The sequence below is a fragment of the Selaginella moellendorffii genome, unplaced genomic scaffold (genome assembly GCF_000143415.4).
Source record: "Selaginella moellendorffii unplaced genomic scaffold, v1.0 SELMOscaffold_1, whole genome shotgun sequence".
NCBI classification, from domain to species: Eukaryota; Viridiplantae; Streptophyta; class Lycopodiopsida; order Selaginellales; family Selaginellaceae; genus Selaginella; species Selaginella moellendorffii.
In genome coordinates, this window is record NW_003314262.1 from 2,409,003 (window position 1) to 2,429,073 (window position 20,071).

General features: G+C 41.3%; 7 protein-coding genes across 10 annotated transcripts; 3 read left to right on the top strand and 4 right to left on the bottom strand.

The window, feature by feature from the left end:
- The first annotated feature begins 168 nt into the window (after positions 1-168).
- LOC9657240 (thioredoxin) lies at positions 169-1,207 on the top strand. 2 transcript variants are annotated; one of them, XM_024683455.1, is made up of 4 exons: positions 169-631; positions 678-721; positions 817-948; positions 1,025-1,207. In XM_024683455.1, exons 1-4 carry the CDS (start codon positions 370-372, stop codon positions 1,151-1,153), a joined length of 567 nt encoding a protein of 188 aa, XP_024539223.1. In that variant the 5' UTR covers positions 169-369; the 3' UTR covers positions 1,154-1,207. The 2 variants fall into 2 exon arrangements, with proteins under 2 accessions (XP_024539223.1, XP_002961497.2); XM_002961451.2 differs by having other exon boundaries at positions 177-631; positions 1,004-1,207.
- A 6,668-nt stretch (positions 1,208-7,875) lies between these two features.
- On the bottom strand, positions 7,876-10,459 carry LOC9657241 (actin-related protein 2/3 complex subunit 1A). The gene is made up of 16 exons (XM_024679881.1): positions 10,274-10,459; positions 10,119-10,210; positions 9,985-10,061; positions 9,824-9,918; positions 9,703-9,772; positions 9,579-9,648; positions 9,445-9,518; positions 9,349-9,391; positions 9,207-9,288; positions 9,063-9,151; positions 8,915-9,000; positions 8,802-8,865; positions 8,649-8,749; positions 8,535-8,593; positions 8,394-8,467; positions 7,876-8,324 (listed from the first exon to the last, which is right to left on the bottom strand). Exons 1-15 carry the CDS (start codon positions 10,368-10,370, stop codon positions 8,397-8,399), a joined length of 1,170 nt encoding a protein of 389 aa, XP_024535649.1. The 5' UTR covers positions 10,371-10,459; the 3' UTR covers positions 7,876-8,324; positions 8,394-8,396.
- On the top strand, positions 7,901-8,311 carry LOC112348075 (chitin-binding lectin 1-like). Its single transcript, XM_024680117.1, has one exon. The coding sequence runs from the start codon at positions 7,901-7,903 to the stop codon at positions 8,309-8,311; it is 411 nt and encodes a 136-aa protein (XP_024535885.1).
- A 182-nt stretch (positions 10,460-10,641) lies between the features above and the next one.
- On the bottom strand, positions 10,642-12,164 carry LOC9630111 (F-box protein At4g00755). The gene is made up of 6 exons (XM_002961917.2): positions 12,049-12,164; positions 11,873-11,995; positions 11,394-11,819; positions 11,172-11,332; positions 10,990-11,108; positions 10,642-10,900 (listed from the first exon to the last, which is right to left on the bottom strand). The coding sequence occupies exons 2-6, from the start codon at positions 11,982-11,984 to the stop codon at positions 10,663-10,665; spliced, it is 1,056 nt and encodes a 351-aa protein (XP_002961963.2). The 5' UTR covers positions 11,985-11,995; positions 12,049-12,164; the 3' UTR covers positions 10,642-10,662.
- A 360-nt stretch (positions 12,165-12,524) lies between these two features.
- Positions 12,525-13,389, bottom strand: LOC112348022. Of its 2 annotated transcripts, XM_024679901.1 has the most exons (4): positions 13,117-13,389; positions 12,820-13,043; positions 12,638-12,765; positions 12,525-12,572 (listed from the first exon to the last, which is right to left on the bottom strand). In XM_024679901.1, the coding sequence occupies exons 1-4, from the start codon at positions 13,387-13,389 to the stop codon at positions 12,559-12,561; spliced, it is 639 nt and encodes a 212-aa protein (XP_024535669.1). In that variant the 3' UTR covers positions 12,525-12,558. The 2 variants fall into 2 exon arrangements, with proteins under 2 accessions (XP_024535669.1, XP_024535673.1); XM_024679905.1 differs by lacking the exon at positions 12,525-12,572 and having other exon boundaries at positions 12,659-12,760.
- Positions 13,390-13,393: 4 nt separating this feature from the next.
- On the top strand, positions 13,394-15,474 carry LOC9630112 (ras GTPase-activating protein-binding protein 1). 2 transcript variants are annotated; one of them, XM_024679875.1, is made up of 9 exons: positions 13,394-13,502; positions 13,574-13,643; positions 13,714-13,857; positions 13,917-14,217; positions 14,276-14,656; positions 14,708-14,817; positions 14,874-14,939; positions 15,001-15,061; positions 15,126-15,474. In XM_024679875.1, exons 2-9 carry the CDS (start codon positions 13,605-13,607, stop codon positions 15,374-15,376), a joined length of 1,353 nt encoding a protein of 450 aa, XP_024535643.1. In that variant the 5' UTR covers positions 13,394-13,502; positions 13,574-13,604; the 3' UTR covers positions 15,377-15,474. The 2 variants fall into 2 exon arrangements, with proteins under 2 accessions (XP_024535643.1, XP_002961498.2); XM_002961452.2 differs by having other exon boundaries at positions 13,400-13,502; positions 13,598-13,643.
- Positions 15,475-15,514: 40 nt separating this feature from the next.
- Positions 15,515-17,171, bottom strand: LOC9657242. The gene has a single exon (XM_002961918.2). It carries the CDS (start codon positions 17,115-17,117, stop codon positions 15,606-15,608), a length of 1,512 nt encoding a protein of 503 aa, XP_002961964.1. The 5' UTR covers positions 17,118-17,171; the 3' UTR covers positions 15,515-15,605.
- Between the last annotated feature and the right edge of the window lie 2,900 nt (positions 17,172-20,071).

Consider the following 20,071-nt stretch of genomic DNA (forward strand, 5'->3'; position numbering starts at 1 on the left):
TTCTTATTGTCCTGGTAGTGGTAATCAAGGCCAATAAGGATGCCAATGCTTTGGCTGCAAAGGAGAGCAGGCCATGGAACTAAACAAAAGGATCACTTGTTTACTAAATATGCCCATTAATAAATACATTTTTAGATTAACTTCACAAGTTACGGCCATGATGTGTGGATTGGGCTGGCTCTTGAAAGATCTTTTGTGACTCAAAGCCTTAACTCATGCTATCTTGGAATTTGATCTTGTGGAGCGCCTTCTTTTCTTGCTCTAAGCTTAGCTCAAACGAAGTTAAGCCCATTGAACTTCCGGAATAACGAAGAATCTGGAGAGGCATATTCACGCGGACACGTGGAGCCATGGGGGTTTCTTGTGGCCATGGCAGCAACGGCAGCATTGGTGCCCTGTTTGGCGGCACTTCCACGTCTTGCATCGTCGCCCTCGTCTCCACTCCGGCACCGTGATCGAGCGGGCATCTTGGGGGATTCGGCTCGGGTTCTTCAGCCGCAGCTCATCATTTGGGGCCAGAGAGCTTCCCAAGGAATTGTGGAGAGCAGCGGCAGGTGTTTTTGCGGCACCAGAAGCCCCATTGATGAATCATTCACGAAACAGGGAAATGTTGTGCTCTTTGATGAACAAGGTGAGTTTTCTCTAGTTGATATTGTTTTTACCTTTGGTGATTGTAGCCTCCGAGCTCGAGGAGTTCATCAGGAATGTGCGAGATAAGCTTGTAAGTTCATGTTCTTACTCCTACTACTACTCTCTCTCTCTCTCTCCCTCTCTCTCTCTTATTTATCACAAGCTTTCGATCATGATTGCTCCTAGGTTGTTCTTGATATCTCAACCAAGACTTGTGGACCTTGCAAGTTCATATTTCCCAAGCTTGTCAAGATGAGTGAGGATTATCCTGATGCTGTGTTCTTGAAGATAAATGGGGACTATGACAGTGAAACACGAGTAAGACTTTCTACTTACGTTTTCTAATTGCTAGAACGATGCGTATACTAAACAGGCTTTGATGAGGAAATGGAAGATTCGTGCTGTGCCAACATTTAGATTCTTTAAAAATGGTGAAATGGTTCACTCTCATTCTGGAGCCAAGGAAGATGACTTGAGAGGTCACTTTATAGCACACTACCATTCAGAAACGGTGTCTATTTAACTATGTACATTGCTTTATTAAAAATTAATTAATCATAGGACGTATCTAAAGCTAGTTCACAGCCAGCTAGAATTTAGTTTTGGATACTGCCAAACTTTACAGCTGGGATTGTTGTCGAATTTGTAAAAAACAGAATAAAATGTTATATATAAGGCTGATTTTAGAAGTGTTTGCTCATCCCCTCTTTCTTTCAATAGTTTCTAATAGTAAAATTATGAGTTTTAGTAAATTTATTTGCATGGTCTTTCTTATGTATTTCTCTGCTATAGAAGCAAAAACATGTGGGCAGTCTTGCAAAAAGAATGAAGATTGTGATGGTAAAATTGCATGTATGCATCATAAATGTGCTGATGACCCAGACCTACGAACTCATATTTGTGGTGGAACTCGAAAGGATGGACCACCAAAAGATGATGATGGTGGTGATGGCAAGCTTGGAAATTGTAATGATAGTTGTTCCAATAACGATCAATGCTTGGGAAAACTAGCTTGTATGGGTACTACTTGTGGAGATGATCCAGATGTGGGAACTTCTATTTGTGGTGGTGGTGGTGGTGGCAGTGGTGGTGGTGGCACAGCTGAACCACCAAGTGAAGATTTACCAGGCACTCCAAGTGATTCTTCACCATTCCCTGATGCTCCAGGATCCCCTATTCCATCACCAAAACCAAATGCCCCTCCATCGGGGAAGAAAAAAAGTCCTCCCCCTCCCAGGAAAAAATCACCTCCTCCAGCTGAGTGAGTTTTATTAATTCTTTCTTAATAAAAAGAATCTTAAGTTTAATTTGTAATAAATTTCTCTTGAAATTTTTTAAATAAAAAAGTAAAAATTACAATTTTAAAAGAAATAGACTACAAATTAAGTTAATATTATTTTGTGACTTTTCACATGAAAATATATCAATTGAAACACCATATCACATCCAATCAAATTGCCTGCTCAAGGGCAGGGTGAATCACTGCACTGTTCCACAGCTCATTCACTTCAATAGCTAGAAGGGTTCCAATTGTCAACTTCTCATATACATAGATGACTCTTAGATGGGTATCCATAATGGAAACCATGAGTTAAGTTATATAATGTATGCATAGATGCCACATGTGTATGTGAGATGCTAGGTGAGGAGGTAAATAACATTTTGTCCTCTTTCAGTTTTGCTTCCAAAAGTTTCTAGTGTGGAAGAAGTGAAGACAATGTTACACCCATAAGAAAAAAATTTGAACATTCAAGACTTTTTGGTTTGCTTAAGCAAAATTTGTAGAGGTGGTAGTGGATATACCTAAGATACTTGGATATTCTAGGATATTCTACCATCTAACGATTGTTATTTATTTAGTATTCTTGTATTTATAATTTACAAACATGTTTATAATTTAAAAGCTTTCCACTTTCTAGTATATTCTTATTTATTCTAATGGTAGATATGCAATAATATTAATCTTGATTTATAAATTATAAACATATTTATAATTATCGATCAATTAAATTATGAATGACACTAAAACCAAGTGTTGCTACATGAAATGTGCAGCAAATTATTGTAAACAAGAGGATTTGCTAGTCTAGTCTCCACCTAATTACACCTCAAAATTCTTGAGATGAAAACTACAGGATATCTAACAATCTACCTCCAAATTATAAAGCAAACATTATTATTCAATGTGGTGGGGTGTATACAGAAAAGTACCAACAAAAGAGGTATTGAGTTAGGTTTGGAATAATGTAGTTATGAATTGTGTTAGCACAAACTAGAGTACCATTAACTCATGCTTCAATAGGATAAAAATTCTGTTGATAGGAAGTTTGTGAAGCATTGGCAATGCATGATCTCACAAGGCTATAGTAGAAGCATATGCTTATAATTCAAAGATGGATTTACACTAATGTAGAGCCTTACATACTATGCCATATGAACTATGAGTAAATTTTGTTGTAATTATCCAAGACTTAAACATTCCCTATGGTAGCATACTGCAACTTATATCATATGAATTTTACGTTCATGCTTTGATATATGGGGCAACTCATTATATAGTCATTTGTGAGTTGTCAACCACCAAACAAACACATGCAATTTTCAACATATACATGTGGGCTGTACATAAATTTGGTCAGCCTAGACACATTAGAAGTGACAATGCTCCTAAACATAATGTAATAGAGAATGCTATAGTATCTTGTTAGGGTCCTTAAGGTAGGAACTTTATTCATGGGATGTCGACAAGAAGCCAATTTTGCCCCTAATATTTTATTATGCATATTCATCACCACCAACCTCCCTATTTCCTAGCACATTGAGCACTTTTGGCATAAATTCTATAAGTGTGTGGTGTGATTCTATAATATTCAAATGTATGGAGGATATTGGAATATTAAATATTTCTAACACGTGGCACAAGCAAAGTCTACAATGTGTTTTTGCACCATCTCTTACGAAAGACATATCTTGCTGGGTTGCCATGTGGAATTTACATGAGGTGCATCCATATCATTGAGTTCTTCAAGTTGTCTGATGATCTATTAAACTTGTTCAAGCCATGATATGCATAAACATTATATAATCATTCTTTAAGATTTATAAATGTTGAAGGTATGACTCTTTTGGTCTATATTGACACTGCTCTTCCTTCTACAACATCAATCAAGAGGCAAGCACTTTAGAAAGTGCAAGTAACATTGTTTCAAACAAACTAACAACTAAGCCTTTTTATTAATTAAGATTCTTTTTTTTTAGTTTCCACATGTTTGCTTGGCTGAAACACATGTCCAAATTGTACCCAACCAGGCCTTAATATTGATTCTCTTGGTTTTGAATTATAGGGATTGCAATTGCATGAGCTTGATGGATATCCCACCTGTGTGGATCATTGTATTGAAACTTTATTATGATTTTGAAAGAAACCTAGCATGGCCATTATTCTAGAGTTTACCAATCAAATCAATTTTTCTCTAGTAGTGATTTAATGCATCTTGGAATTTGTGATCAATTGCAAAAATTATTAGGAAATAATTCCCTCCTGCCTCAACCAAAAATATTTCAGCTTTCTCTAGTGTTTGAATTATCATATATTTATTTTTATAAAGAAAGTGGAGCTTCAATCTTGCATTTCAATCACAACACTACATGATAAACTTTTTGCACTTCCTCTCCTCTCCATAACAAGCCTACATAAATAAAGACCTAATGAGAATAAATGGAGGTAGAGGTAATTTGACTCTAAACAATGCCAAGAACAATATTTTAGATGATTCTAGCAATCCTCTCAATCTTCCCTCCATCTCCAATTTACAAATTACACATGCAGGCTTGGTTCTAATGGTCTTGTTTATATATGAGCATATAGAGTGTAGTTTGCTGATGCATCAACTTAAACAGGTAATAACCTTCCACCAAGTCTCTCTTTCAATCAAATCATAAGTCGCTCTCCACAGGATCTGGATGTAAGTTCCAAGGATTGAGCACTCTACTAACCCAATGAACTCAATAATTTTTTAGTGGCACTTGTAGCACCCCAACACAATTGCTAGATATGCAATAAATGCCACCACTGGCAAGTATAGATAACCCCAACATGACTGTTACAAATGCAATGAATACCACCACTAGGTTAACAAGGCCATATTGCACTAGGTAGTAGCAATTCCTTTGTAGTCTGGATGACTCAATCTGTGTTGGTAGGAGCTTGGAATTACCATGCCATCCTCTTGGTATTCCAGATGCCTGATTTTATTTGCTCCCAATCTGGCTTAAGTGGAGAACCAACTTTATGGTGTCTCAAAGAGGATTCAAACTATATTCTTCCTTAAAGAGAGTTGCTAATGTAAATGTTTTCCAATTTTTTTGGATTTTTAATTCTTAATTGCATCTTGGTTTGCAAGAACCTTTGGCCATCCCACCCCAACTATTAGTACAAAAAGATATTGTTTGCTCAATACATATAATTATTTTTTTTATATTTATTAAGTGTTATCTTCTTTAGTTCTTGCCATGTAGACATATGCATGGGAGGTCTAAATACCTATCCAAGTTCTTGGGAGTTTATAATGGTGTCAAGTGCACTAATTTCTCGTCCTGTGAAAATGAATCTTATAGAGGAAAATGTTGTTATTTCTACGGCCTAGACTTTGCAACTCTATGGGAAACAAAGGTAGCCAATAAAGAAAATTTTGAAACTCAAATATTAAAGCATTTGTCTAGCAATTAAAAAAATTTAGTAGGCCATTTAGATGCAATAAAATATGGGTTTACCTCATACAAGCTATGATATTTGTCTCCATTTGCAACTTGATCATTGATTTGCAACAAGTCAAGCCACCACAAATCCACTAATAACATTAGATTGCTTACTAAAAGTAAACACGTTCTCTAATGAAGAAGGAAAAACAACTAAAAGATAAGAATCAAAATCAAAATTATTTATATTATTTATCACCCATTGCAATGCATGTTTTTTTAGGGGTTAAGAGCCCATGATAAATATTAAGCCCCCACCACTAACTCCTAAAGAGCAATTACCACTAATGGACATAATCAAAGCACTAGTAGTGGAGAGGCTCAAGTTTATTGTTGCCAATGATAAAGATAATGAGCAAAAGGAAAAAAAAATAGATTATATAAAACATAAATACACAAAGAGCATGATGAAACAAAATTTTCCTATCTCAAACATTCCCACCTTCAGAAGCTAATATCAGTAAGTTTTTCTTTCCTTCCTCACCCAAGTCCTCACTAAAAGCATTTTTTACTCTTGTGGTGGTCTTGAATAGTGATGACTATTTTGTATTAGAAAATCTTACACCACCTTTTGGCAATGAAAACCACTAAACATCATTCCCACTACCAAAAATGTTTCACTCAATAACAACTTAAGTATAAGTAGTTTAGTTATGGAGCACTTAATATGTAATGTTGTTAATTCATGTAGTTTTGAGTCGATAAACACTACCATGGGTTGCAACAACACATTAGAGCTTGCCATACAACCTGAGGCTATTGACAACATGGGTAATTTCCAAGAAACGTGAGTTATAGATTATGCACTGTCAATTTGGAGCTTGTAGTAGTGAATGATTTTGACTTCATGGCACGTATATGTTAGCTGAAGCACAATGTGCTTGAAACATATTGCATGTCAACACAAGAAAGCGAAGATCAGTTGGAAATACTAAGAGACCATAAAGAGTTCAAGTGGCTTGGTGGGGGAATAATTCCTCTAATGTATTGTTAATACCAATTCTATGCTATATTAGCAAGAATGGAAATTGGTTCTCAATTGGCTTAGAGTGGATGAGGGTAAGTTTGAAGACTTGTTTTACTCATGAGTTATAAAGCTACTTTTACCTCAAACTAGACACAATATTATGACTTCAATATTGGAGATGAGTGCTATATAATTCTATGAGTGAAGGTAAACCATTACTTTTTTGCCTTATTATGATAGTTAGTTTATATATTTATAGGCTCCACCATTGCAATAAGGACAAGGTTGATAAGTTTTGAGAACTATATAAAAATACTGACACTCTATACTACTAATTCTCAAGGTTTTTAATGCAAAACGTGATGAGCATAGACCATATAAAAGAGCATAGGGAAAATTAAAATCTACAGATCTATTGATGAGATTTACAAATAAAAAATGGAAACTAGCCTCATACAATTCAAATTTGTAGATAGCTCCCTAGAATGAGTTTAAATATTTCCAATTTGCCTTTAAGTCAAAATTGCAAAGTCTCAACTCAAAGGTGGTATATGCTTATAAACTTTATGGAGCCTTGGTTTGGGAAATGATAACTATCAAAGCAAGGGGGCCATAAAAGAATGTTGTTTGTGAAGTAATGCTATAAAAATGAAAATGCATTGCTCATGGCTTTGCTGCCACCCTCTTCCCACAAGTTGGTTACCTACTTAAAATGAAGTCATAATTTGGGACATTTGAAGCTATAAGTAGTCTAACCATAAAATTTAGGCATAACTAAAGTTATAGCATCAATAATCACAATCAATCTTTACAATTAAACCGAGATATAAAGGTTTAAAAGATATATTCTATTTAAAGTATCTTTAAATAAATATATGGGAGAAAAACATTATTAGTAAATTAAATTTTTCTCTTTTTAAGTTATAATAGTTTAATTTAAAGGAAGAGTTTCCCACAAAAAACTAAGACTATGAAAATGAATTAAACTAATAAAAATTACTTCACAATGTTGTGCTGGTGCCAAAGTTTCTCTGCTTGACATTGTTATAACATGATTGAGTGGTGAGAGTCACTACTTATTAAAGGCACTAAATATAATAAATTCATACATTTAGCTAATAATATAGAAACTGAATTTTTTTAAATGATCCATTTAGCACTAATTTAAAAGACTCTTGCATTAACTAAAGCCATTAATTAGCTGTGAAGTGTAATTTATCTGTGTGAAGTGCCCAATATTGTATATTATAAATGTCCAAATTAGGCTTCTTTAATTCTGGTCAAAGTCAATAGTCATATCTAAAAGGTATTCAAACATGGAAGCTAATGCAGAATTTGGCATGATTGCAAATATAAAATAAATTAACTCTATATAAAAGGCTATGTATGAGGGCTCTAAACAAGTCTTCAAACATAACATTTGCAATGAGATATACAATCTTGGTTGCATCTTTTCTTCTCACCTGTCTCTACACTGTTGTGGATGCTAAAAAATGTGGAGCTTCATGTAACAAAGATGATGATTGCGATGGTAAGATTGCATGCATGGATAATGTTTGTGCAGATGACCCAAATATGAACACTCACATATGTGGTGGTAGTCGCAAAGAAGGGCCAGCAAAAAGTGGTAGTGGTGGCAATGGTGCTAGCCTTGGCAAATGTGGCACATCATGTTCCAGTAACGACGAATGTTCTGGAAAACTAGCATGCATGAGCAGCTTTTGTGGGGATGATCCTGATGTGGGAACTTCCATCTGTGGCAGCAATGGCAATGATAATAGTGGCAGTAACACTGGCAATAAGAACCCAACTCCTCCAGACACTCCATTCCCTAATATTCCTGATCCAGATATGCCACTCCCCAGTTCTCCCAATGAAGGTCCATCTACTAGTGACTCTCCATCTCTTCCAAAGAAACCCCCTCCAGGGAAACCCAAGTATCCAGTGCCATATTAGTTTTGATCTGTTCCTATTGAAATAAAAAAAAGAGTGGGGTTTTGATTAAAAATATGTTGTTGTGAAATGCTAATAAACACACCTGTTACATGCCAAGCCGGGCTAGCGCATCACTAATGGTACTCATGTCCCAAATCACCACCTTCCCATCCATGCCTGCATAAAACAAATGCCAGGGGTTACATTAGCAACGCTTTGAGCTTGATCTACAGTTGCTTCGTACCAGAAGTGCTAAATTTTCGTATCTCCTGCTCTCCAGGTGGAGCTAGTGGATTAAGAAGTCTGCACATGAAACAACACTCGGTACCAGTAACTACAAAAGCCGAGTGATACTCACGTAATGCAATTGTTGTGATAAGTTCCTGGAGCACTCGAGGGAGATTCAGCGGCAACACCACGCTTAGCTTGCCCATAGAATTTCCCAAACGCTTCAGAAAACTGCCAAAATCAATCCGTCGGTTTACAATAAACCAAAACTGACCCGTCTTACTTGTGTCGAAGCTTTAACGTCTGATGCGGGTGTCTTCCCTTCATCCAGAAAACGAACAAAGTTCCTAAAAAATATGTAGCTTCAAAATTGTATCAAATTCTCTCAATACTAACCATGTTCCTGTATCATCAGACGCAAAAAGCATTGGGTTGCAATCAAAACCACCAGCGACTAGACGTTTCTCTGATAGAAACAAAACCTGAAAGAAAAATGGAAAGAGAGAGTTAGAAACAAAAACGCTTCAGACATAAACCCGCATACATCACGTAGAGGTAGGTCCCTGAGTGCTAATGTCTGAGCGATTGGTGAAGGACCAACGTCATCTATAAAATGAATAGTTGAATCGTGGCCTAGAACATAAAAATTAGAAGAGGCATTCAAAGCTAGAAGCATGCTTCTCCTTACCAACATATGCCAAACTCCTCCCACTGGGTGACCATTTAACTCCGAAAGCCCACCCCAATGCCAAATCCAGCTGCACCAATTGCTGCAATAAAACCGCAAAGAATAAACTTCTAAACACCTTTATCCTGAATAAAGCTCCTACCTCCCCAAACCGAATCTCTCCAAACGTTGTAGTTGCAGCGCTCCTACAGTTGATAGAGTCATTACAAAAGAAAACAAAGCGAAACGGAGAGCGGACCTGGAATCAACACCCTTGATGTACGCAGAAAAAATCCTGCACTTGCAGTCAGTAGATGTCGTAGCTAGTAGCACCTGCAATCTAAACGAACGTTTGGCATAAGGTTCTTACAGCTGAAAACAAAAGAAAACAACATTATTGGGATGCCATGCGACACCAGTCACTGTGGAGCCGTGCTTCTTCCTGATTATCTTGCTCACCCACCTGGGAAAAGTTGTGTTACAAAACTAGAATTCAAAACAGACAAAGACAGCAGACCAGTTATTATCTTCCTCGTAGTAGCAAACGCAGACGCTCTTCGCACCACTAGCAACAGCAAATTTGTTCTCTGGGAACATCGAACCCCGTTTAAGTAACGAAAACTAGCAAAGCCTCTTACCTCTGGGGCTCCACTTCACAGATATAGCAGCACGATTTATCCGCAATATAACCAGCGTGGGCTGCCATACATTCTCTTCTAGCTTCCAGACGTAGCTGCAGAAGAGGTGAAAAACATCAGAAAAAGGGACAAAGAAAAACCCGAAGTACGCATCAACTTACGAATTCCTATCGTGAGAAACAGTGACAATGTAGTTCGAGACAGGTGCCCAATCAACTCCTGAAACGAGCTGATCGTGCTAAAGCCACAAAAGAGAATGAGATAGCAAGAGCGAGATTTCCACCTCGTTACTTACCTTTTGAAGGACGTGGAGTCGCTGCCACACAGCGCTTGGAGCTGGCGAGGCATTGTAAATGTGGACTTCGTTATTCGTGCAAACCGCGATCACTGCGAAGAACACACATTGTTTGATGTAAAATTAAAACGCGCAAGAGGAGGAAGAATTCTTACTTGTCAGATCCACATTCCAGGCGTGGCCGCTGATGCATTGCGCCAATTGATGCGACGCCACAGCAACCATATCTGCAGAGCGCAAAATCTCACCCATTGTGATCACGCGCGTTGAGCAGAGAAAGAATTGAGAGAAGGAATGCCGAGACCTAAGAGATCTAACACTATTTCCTGGCAAGTTCTAGAGCAATATTTTATCAGCGCGAAGCAAGCGATCTTCCCACTAAACAAATGCGCTAGCTAGCTAGCGATCATACCTGACAGCGATCAGCAATCTTCCAGATCGAGACAAAATCCGTGCGTGCGCGCTGTCGCCTTGCGCTGTCCCAGCCCTATCTAGAACCAAAAACCCTAGCAAAGTACTTGGAGAGTTCCTAATAGAAAGACCTTTAGTATTCTTCCAGATCGTCATCCTCGAAAACCGGCCTTCCCCACACGATTAATTCCGGGCGAAGGCGGCGAAAGAACTCCTCGTCTTCTTCGTCGCGAAAGAATTCCTCGACCTCCTCCTCTTCTTTCTCTTCTTCTATCGGTTTCGAGAGGCTCTTGAGCACGAAGCTTTTGGGATCTTTGATCTCGAAGTCGTACCGCTGGAGCGATCTGCCTTGCGCCGATACGTGACAGATGCTGCCACGAAGAGGAGAAGATCAGATCATCAGCGTGACACGAAACGAGAAACGGAGAAAGGACGAGAAAAAAGAAATGCTAGAGCTTACCAGATGTAATAGAGCTGATCCGTGGATTGTTTTTGGACACGCCCGATGAGCTCCACCTGGAAGATTCCACCGATGCACACGACCGGCCTTGGAAGACGAAATGTCTGCAGTGAATCAGCCTGTTCACGCAAAAACAAGAGAGAAGCTTAAAACCTTCTATATATCACAACACTAGTCCATACCTGTTCCACGGGATACATCGGCGAAACATACTTCCAAACGTAGTTCCCATCGGGGTGAGGATTGCTCCAAGAGTGTCCACCAGGAGCACGGCAAGCCTGGTATCCAAAGTAGAATCGAACGAATTTCGGCGAGTAGATTGGGCTGCCGTATTGAAAGAAAGCTGCAGCGCATATTGCAAAGTTAGAACTTTGAAAAGAGAAAGAAAGGAAGTACAAGCACACCTTCAAAAGGTCTCAACTTTATCTCCTCCACGACACACAGAGGTGTGACCATCCGGTAAGTCAAGAACTCTGGAACAGTTTCCAATTTCTGGCCTGTGCTAGACCAGTACGACGGCGAGCCTGACGAGAGCCGCTTCGGGTGTGGATAGAGCGTCTGAATTACCTCCTCATTGGGATTGTCGGTGCTCGAAGCATGCAGTGCATTCCAGATGTAGCTGCTCCTCGTCGACGATGTCCTCATCAGGGAGTAGTAGAAGTCACAGAACACCTTGTGCTCGCGTCTCAGAATGTCCTCCTCAGACCGCGATTTAGAAAGCTCTACAGTAGTACAGTCGACACCGCTGGATTGCTCAGCCACCTCCCGAAACACTTCCAGCTCTGGAAATCGGATCATGCACAGCCGCCTCCAAAGTCGGCCATCAACAACTGCGGCACGACAATTAGCCAAAACTCGAGCGCCTCAAGGGACAAGATCCTACCGAGTCTGTGCCACGAGCGGCACACTGCACCGGCACGGGCGACATCCTCGTCGGTATCCAAGCACCCAAGAATCTGTAACATCGTGTCGTCATCCAGCCGCTTCACATCCATAGCTCAATGCCCTGGAAAGCTGAATTCTAAATTCCGAGCCCCGAAAGGCGAGAAAACCTCATACCTGTAGCGTACGACGATTTTATTGTCGCAAACCGACCAGCGTCTACGTACGGATCTCCTTCTTTGGGTTCCTCAGTGCTGCGAGCATGTACAAAGCACCCGCGAGATTCACAACTCCAACCTAAAGACGAAAGAAAAATAAAAAACCCTTTTGTGATTGTACGTAATGGTAAAAGACTTACAATGAGAAGAGGCGGTGGACAGGCACCGCGGCTGACAAGCCACGAAAAGCTGAGGAAGAGGAACTGCGAGAGGCATACCAAGTTGGTTAGTCAGTTACTTTGAGAATAACTTCCTTTTCATCTTTCGAGGTCGAGAAAAACTCACGATGCGTCCGGCGACAGTGGAAGCATAAAAGGCCGAGGATCCATGGAAGCCAAGGCTGTCACCAAGCGAAGTTCCCAAGTAATAGATACCAAAAACCTTGAAAGTCACAAATTGTAAGCGGCACATACCATTCCTTGTTTGCTTACCACTGCCAGAATTCCTGTTGCTTGAATCCATCCCCGTGCTACAGGTTCCAGCCTGAAAAGAAGACCTGCATGTAGCATGATCAAAATCACGACACGAGATTGATATACTTGTCTCACCAAAGAGCGTCTCTGGGAAAACGAAGAAACAAATCCCAGCTATGGAGATGTAGATCCCGGTGAAAAAAGCAGCTCGGGCAGGCCTCGACAAGCGAGCAAAGATACTTTTAACGTGATCCCGTTCTACGCTGCACAGGCACAAGGTTTTCTCAAAAGCAAAAAATCTGCACAAACTTTGAGACCTTGTCGAAGCCATCGCTATGAATGCCTCTCCACCGCCGGGCTTACGCACACAAACGTCTGGATTGTTGGCGATCTCGATCGCAGAAGAAAATCCCCGGCCAAGAGAGAAAACAATCGACTCCTTGCCATTTCGTCCAGCTTGGCAAATCCCTTCCAAGCTTCCCAGAACGATCACATCCCCGTCCGCACGAACAGCGCCTCCTCTTTCGATGTTTCCAAACACCTGAAGTCCAGCCAAGAACAAGAAGAGAAAATTCCAACTTAGCCAAGAACAAGAAGAGAAAGAAAATCCATACCACCACACCACCCGAATGCTCGACGATCTCGCCGCGATTCACCGATCTCCTGACGAACAGGCAATGCTCCAGCGAAGAATCGAGCAAGGAGCTGCCGCCGGCAGCCGCAGCACAAGAAATCCGCGAAAAATCTCGAGAATTCGTCCCCTTATGCGATAATCCATGCCAGAAGCTCGATCGCGGCGGAGCGCAGCACGGCCGCCCCAAGAGAAGCGCCATAGCCCTAGATTCAAAAACATGGTTCATGGATCGATCATACGAGTCTAGACGCATCCAGGCCGTCCGTTGGGCCTTAGGGTAGAGAGGGCTGTTTCGTCGCCGCGAGGGTTTTGGCGAGGGTTTTCAAGGCGCCTCCGCGCGGATCGCTCGATCACGGCACTGCTGAGGTGAGTAGAATCGACAGCGCAATGTGTGGATGATCGCAAATTTTGGCTGCTTTTCTCCACGGCTTTCTCAGATCTGGCGGTTTTCTTGATTCTAGGGGTGAAATGGCGACAGCGAATGCTACTCCAGCGTCTGCTAATCTGGTAAGCACCATAGCTTCTCGAAACTTGGAAGATACTGATTTTTCTTTTTTCTTTCCCTCTTTGTGCCAAGGTCGGGAATGCATTCATCAATCAGTACTACAACGTCCTACATCAATCTCCAGCGGTGGTTCATCGCTTCTACACCGATCAAAGCCAGCTTACGCGAGACTCTGGTGGCGCAGATGGTCCTGTGGAGACGGTCTCCACTCAACAGGTAAATTCTCGTGTTTTTTCTTTTTCTTGTGTGCTACTTGTTGATCTACTCTGCTCCAGGATATCCACGCGAAGATCATGTCGATGGATCTCACCGACTTTAAGGCCGAAATTAAGTCTGTGGTCTCTCAGAACTCTCTCGGAGGTGGAGTTCTTGTCATGGTGACTGGCTCCCTCTCGTGTAAGTCGACCGGGAAACGCAACTTTGTGCAGACGTTCTTCCTCGCTCCACAAGAGAAGGGATACTTTGTCCTGAACGACGTGCTGCGCTACGTTGACGAAGCACCAGCGGCGAAGACACTGCCATACAGCATGGCCAATGGGGTCGCCGAGTCCACAGTCTCCTCGATCCCAGAGCCAGGTCAGTGTCATTACGCTTTGAGATCAGTGACTGACTCGCGTGTCTCTCTCTGAATCAGACGAGCAGCTGGAAGGCGAAGGACTCGTGCCAGAGGAAACTTTCCAATCCGAAGAGTATGTGGTGCTGGAGAAGCCCGAGGACAAGGCACCCGATGAGCCTGAAGTAGAGGCTGTGGAGGAGCCCGCGGTGGTGGAGGTGGAGACGATCACCCAAGAGACAACTGTGACTCAAACTCAACCTGAGGAGTTTCAAGAGCAGGTGAAGACGACTACGGTGAAGATGTCGTATGCTTCCATTCTCGCTCAGAGTAGGGCCGCTCAACCAAGGCCTGTGGCTCCGAGACCAGCGCCAGTGAGCGCCCCTCCGCAGCCTGCCACTGTGGTTCCTCCTCCGGCTGCCAGCACAGTAGAAGAGCCTCCCAGCGACAAGGACAAGGAGGGTATGTTCTTCGTTTTTCTCTCTACTGTGTAATAACCATTGTTTGTCTCAGGTGTCTACATTTCCAACTTGCCTTTGAACGCTACCGAGCAAGAGATTGAATCCAAGTTTGAGAAGTTTGGACCAGTCAAGCCTGGCTCCGTTCAGGTCCGGTCTATGAAGGTAAACGTTCCTTTTCTTCGATCCAGCTCGCAGCGATGGTGACCATCTCTCTGCAGGCACAAGGATATTGCTTCGCTTTCCTGGATTTCGAAGACCAACTGTCCGCGTCCAGCGCTGTGGAGGTAAAGAAACGTTTAGAATTATGCTTTGCATCTTCTGATCCTTATCCCTTGCTTTTCGAAGGCATCCAATAGCATTGAGATTGGTGGCCGGTTTGTAAAGGTGGAGTACAAGAGGGCCCATGGTACGTCCTTAATGAGCATTTCTTCTGTCACTTCCTAACAAGCATTTCGTTTCTTTGCCAAAAGGCTCTGGTCGAGGACGTGGACGGGACTTCCGCGGTGAAGGACGAGGCTATGGTGATCGAGAGGGTGGAGCAAGGGGAGGCTACGGCGACCGTGAAAGAGGCGGCGGCTATGGCGATCGCGATGGTGGTGGTCGAGGATACAACCGACGAGTGGAGAGCACTGACGAGGCAGGCTTTCGCCGCTACGACTCTCAAAGATCAAACAGGCGTGGTGGTGGCAACAGAGGTGGTCGTAGCAACGCCGCGGAATAGCATAGCGCAGTCCATAGCCTAGCATAGCTAGCGAGAGCTTCTTCTAACAGATTGAAAGGAAAGAAAGGTATTAATGGATGAAGAATTTTTGTGAGCTACTACTATTCGCAGAAACTTACATTGTATCTTCGTGTTCTTCACAGCTTATCAAAATCTCGAGAAGAAAGTGGTGTACGAAGTTCTCCACTGTGGTCTACGACCTTCCACGATGGATGATCTTCACAGTGGTCTACGAAGGCTCGGGAGCTTCCGCTTTCGTGCTTTGTCGAACAGTAGCAAGCTGAGATCTCACAAACTTGCCGTAGGCTTGGAGAGCTTCGTCCCCGCCGAGAAATCTCCTCGTGAACCTTTCCGACGAGAGCATGATCATGTAAGGCTGCGAGAACTCCTTCCTGGCCAGGCCGCTCATGTAGAGCCAGTGCTGGAACGTCGTCCGCGGCACCACCTTTGCCTCCATGCTGAACGTGAGATACGACGAGAAGTGGCAAAGGCTGCTGAGCGGCTGCTTCATCACCCGGGTGTAGTACGCCAGCTTCTTGCTCAGGAGCTCGTCCCCGAGGTTGAAGATGCTGGGCTTCTTGCGCAGCAGCAGCGAGCACTCGTCGCGCGACAATCCATGGCGGAGGAGGAGATTGAGCCGGCCTTCCATCGCCTGGCTGTTTCTCGTCAACACTCCCGAGTGCGCGGACAGGAGGTAGTCGAGATCGTCGCCTTTGAAGTCGAGGCTGGCCAGGAACTCGAGCTTCGGTTTCACTCCTCGCTCGATGTTGAGCCCGACCATGGATGGATTCTTCCGCAGCATCAGCCGGACCTTGCTCCTTTGCATGCCCAAGCTCACGAAGTAGTCCACTTTCCCGGAGATCACCTTGAGCTTGCTGGTGGAGAAGCGAGGGAAGATGGTGATCACCCGGCACGCCTGATCGCTGGAGAAGCCCAGCTCCTCGGTGAGATAGCCCACCACTGCGGTGAGACGCTCCGGGGTGACGGTGAGGATCTTTGGGAACTGGTAGATGATCTTGGTGATTTGCTCGCGGGAGAATCCCAAGCTCTCCATCGTCGTGATCCGGGGCTGGAGGTGTTTCTCCACGTCGTACTGGAGCACCATGGGAACGCACTGGACGACCTTGCAGAAGGCCTTCTCGCTGCCGGCCTGCTCGAGCAAGAAGTTCGTCGTCTCCTCGAGAGTTTCCTTGTCGCTGGGACGCATCTGGACGATCCACTTGCTGAGATCCACCTTGAATCGCTGGAAGGATAGCACCAGCGAGCAGAGGTTGGCGAGATTCTGCTGGAACTCGCTGGCATCCACTGCGAAGATCCAGCGCTTGTGCTGGCTCACAATCGTCGCCCAGATCTCCCTGTCCACGCGCAGCGCTGCCAGCGCCGCCGTGAGCTCCTGGAGGCGCTGCTCCACGTCCACGGCACTGCCGGCATTCGCGATTGGGCCCCAGAAGAGCATGCCCTTGAGATCATCGCCCTGGTAGCCGATTCTTTCCAGCGCGTCCAATCGCCGTGCGGCCTGCTCGCCGCTAAGCGCTGAGAGCTTGCCCGCGGTTGCGATGGGGATTCCCCGCGCTTGCAAGGCTCTGCAAAGCTCTGGATCTGGCGCCGGCGATGGCGCTGCTGCTGCTGTTGCAGCTCCCAGTGACGATGATTTTTCCGCGCATTTCGCGAGCTGGCCTACCGTCGACGAGGATCGCTTCTTCGTTCTGGCCACGGACAAGACGATCCGGCGGATCACCATTCCATTCTTCACAAACCCTAAATGTGAATTTAGGGTTTCGACTCCGCATGCATTTCATGGCAATTTTGATTAATTTTTCAGATTCCAAGGAAATCAATATACCAATTATACTCTCTACGTGATTGCACAAAAAAATCTCTTGATGTAGCCAAGCACTAGAAGCTACAGGTTTATCATTCACTTGTTTGCATCCCTCCATTCACTAGGCATGATTGATCTTGTGGACAGTCGATATATGAACTAAATGTCTTAGTAGACATTATCCATTACATGGGCATATTTTTTTTCCTGTTATATAAATAATAAAAAAAATTGTTAAAAATACACTTGAGAGTATTTTTTTGCAATATTAACCATAATATTTGTGTGTTTTCATTTTTATCTTTACCATCTTGAAAAGTACTTGATGTTGCACTGTTGTATAAAAGTATATATCATTATACTGATTATTGCCCTTATTTCAGCCAAAAAACAAATATAAGGTAATTCACAGTCTAAAAACTTTCAATATGAAAAAAACTTTTATGAAAGTTCATAATATTAAAATTTTCTAAGACAAACAAAAGGGCATTTTCTCCATTATATTTTTCTCTACCATTAAGTTAACTGTATTACTTGTGTGGTGTATCAAATTAGTTCTAACATTTGAATCTTGACATATATGTAATAAATGTTTTCTTAATTATTAACTTGATCAACTAGTTTATATGCTTAGAGTGGGGGGACTTGAGAAAATTCCCAAGTTCTCTTATGTTGTATATATGTAGTTGAGGCTTAGAATTCATGTGGGTTGACCAAGGAGCACCTTGGGCACCAATTTTAAGCCTGGAATCCTTCAAGACGAGCCTTGGCCATACATGTAGCAACCTAAAATAATTTTTTTAGGTTTGGCAGGAAATGAAGCAATAATACAATTAGCGTGCCTAATAAAATTTAGAGGATATGGATTCACTACATTAACCTTTAAAGGGACAATCAAGTAGATCAAAAGTACTTACAGTAACATTAAAGGTGTAACCACAAGCTACAAATCAAGTAAAAGTTTGAAAATTTTGCATTTATATTTATAGTGGATTTCTAGGAAAATTTGACATTTTTAGCATCATTTTCCACTTTAAATTCTCATTTATTTGCAAAATAGAGTCTTGGGGATACTATGGTGAGCTAAAATCTTCATTTCATTCAAGCTAAAAAAAATATTTTTAGGAAATTTAAATGGATTTAGAACTTATGAAAACTCTAGAGGTAAGTGTTTGAAGTGTAATTTATGCAATATTTATTTGCTCAATAAAGTGTTTTCACCACCAGGACTTCTCTAAGTCCACAAGATTTATTAAATGTGAGTTTTTCAAATTTAAACTTTTAGTTGTTTAAAGTTTATTTTCCTTTTACATTCCAGTTGACTTTGGTTCTTTCTTCATCCATAACTCTATTTCAATAGTAAAGAATACATTTATAAATAGTTTTGATACTTTAACTGTCAAACTTTTAAATCCAAAATAGTGGAAGTGATTCAAATGATTTCAAACGAAAGATTAAAGCTAAAAAATGAAAGACATGGACATTAAAGGAGATAACTAATTACACTAAGTGTTTAAATAATGCAAAGTATAGAAATAGGTTTATAGACATATCTAAAAGGAAAGATAATAGGTGAAAGTGGATTCAATAGTATTGTTGTGAGAATAAATATTGTTATAACTATTTTTAATGCAAGAAAAAATATGAGGACATAAAGAATGTTTACTTCAACATTCAGAAATGAGATCTTGATATTTCAAATAAGAAATCAAGCTATTGAAATATATCAAGTGACTAACGCATTGCTCAGAAATTACATCTTGATTTTCCAAAAAAGCTCTACAATGAAATGGATTAACATGTTTTAGAAAGTGGTATTACACATTTATGTGGCCTTGTTTCTAACATATCAAGACAAAGAATTGTTGCTTCCAATAAGCATAATACACTATAGACTCAATTGTTGTAATCAAGTGAACCCTTATAATCAGTTATACTATATAGTTTACAAGCTTAAATCTAAGTCAAGAGCTAAGATTAGCTTTGAAGAGAGTAAGGGACAACACTCTAGAAATTGATTTGAAGAGACAGAGGGTGCCGAAAGGTGGTGAAGGGATGGTAAAGATGATGGAAAAAAGTCAAGAAGCACAAATAAAGCTTGTATAGAATCTTCACAAGCAAGCTATAATAAAGCAGCAAACAATGATTAACACTTTGACTTTGGAATCATAGCAAACACAAGAATGTTCAATCTACAAGATATGAAGGAGTAATTTACTTATCAAAGTGACTTATTTAAGATGTGGATTAGGAAGAGAATATAGCTTTTTCATTGGTGCAAACTCAATACATAATCCATTACAATCGTTCTAAATCTAAATCCAAAAGTACTTCCAGCAACATTATTTTCTTTAGTATTATAATCTGGATTATAACTAAATTATATATACTAATGATGGGCATAGCAATAGTTATAGGCCACTAATGCCTTAATACAACTTTTTATGTCAAGTTAACTTTACACTACTGATTTGGGCAAGGAACAACACAAACTTCTAAATTTCTCAATAGCAACTTAGCAAGATGACAGCTTAATGCTAATTGTTAATTCTCCCTTCTCCTTAATTCAATCTAGTGTTTAAGTTTAAATATAATTTAGAGAAAAATAATGATTAAGAAGAGGGAGAGGAAAATAGATCATGCTCAAGCTAAGGAAGATCTTGTCTTCCACACTCAAAGCACCTGAATCACAAGAAAATAATGAGAATCCAAAATCCAAAACATCAAAATTCACTTTGCTCCATTTTATTTCAAAACCTAAAACTTTAACTTTTTGGGGAAAGTTTTAAATGAAGGAGGCATGGTTACAAGGAGAAAAGGTAAATGTGTATCAAAGAGGAAAGGTACAACTTTATTAACATCTCCACCACAAC

Coding starts and splice junctions, on each gene's coding strand:
- LOC9657240 (XM_002961451.2), top strand. CDS start 370: ATGGCAGCAACGGCAGCATTGGTGCCCTGTTTGGCGGCACTTCCACGT. Junction 632..677: donor TGTGCTCTTTGATGAACAAG/GTGAGTTTTCTC, acceptor TGGTGATTGTAG/CCTCCGAGCTCGAGGAGTTC. Junction 949..1,003: donor ACTATGACAGTGAAACACGA/GTAAGACTTTCT, acceptor TATACTAAACAG/GCTTTGATGAGGAAATGGAA.
- LOC112348075 (XM_024680117.1), top strand. CDS start 7,901: ATGGATAATGTTTGTGCAGATGACCCAAATATGAACACTCACATATGT.
- LOC9657241 (XM_024679881.1), bottom strand. CDS start 10,370: ATGGGTGAGATTTTGCGCTCTGCAGATATGGTTGCTGTGGCGTCGCAT. Junction 10,211..10,273: donor CTGGAATGTGGATCTGACAA/GTAAGAATTCTT, acceptor TGTTCTTCGCAG/TGATCGCGGTTTGCACGAAT. Junction 9,649..9,702: donor TACGAGGAAGATAATAACTG/GTCTGCTGTCTT, acceptor AACTTTTCCCAG/GTGGGTGAGCAAGATAATCA.
- LOC9630111 (XM_002961917.2), bottom strand. CDS start 11,984: ATGGATGTGAAGCGGCTGGATGACGACACGATGTTACAGATTCTTGGG. Junction 11,333..11,393: donor AAAGTTGAGACCTTTTGAAG/GTGTGCTTGTAC, acceptor TATGCGCTGCAG/CTTTCTTTCAATACGGCAGC. Junction 10,901..10,989: donor GATCAGCTCTATTACATCTG/GTAAGCTCTAGC, acceptor TCTTCGTGGCAG/CATCTGTCACGTATCGGCGC.
- LOC112348022 (XM_024679901.1), bottom strand. CDS start 13,389: ATGCGTCTAGACTCGTATGATCGATCCATGAACCATGTTTTTGAATCT. Junction 13,044..13,116: donor AGCATTCGGGTGGTGTGGTG/GTATGGATTTTC, acceptor GCTGGACTTCAG/GTGTTTGGAAACATCGAAAG. Junction 12,766..12,819: donor ATAGCGATGGCTTCGACAAG/GTCTCAAAGTTT, acceptor GTGCCTGTGCAG/CGTAGAACGGGATCACGTTA.
- LOC9630112 (XM_024679875.1), top strand. CDS start 13,605: ATGGCGACAGCGAATGCTACTCCAGCGTCTGCTAATCTG. Junction 13,858..13,916: donor AGACGGTCTCCACTCAACAG/GTAAATTCTCGT, acceptor ACTCTGCTCCAG/GATATCCACGCGAAGATCAT. Junction 14,218..14,275: donor CTCCTCGATCCCAGAGCCAG/GTCAGTGTCATT, acceptor TCTCTGAATCAG/ACGAGCAGCTGGAAGGCGAA.
- LOC9657242 (XM_002961918.2), bottom strand. CDS start 17,117: ATGGTGATCCGCCGGATCGTCTTGTCCGTGGCCAGAACGAAGAAGCGA.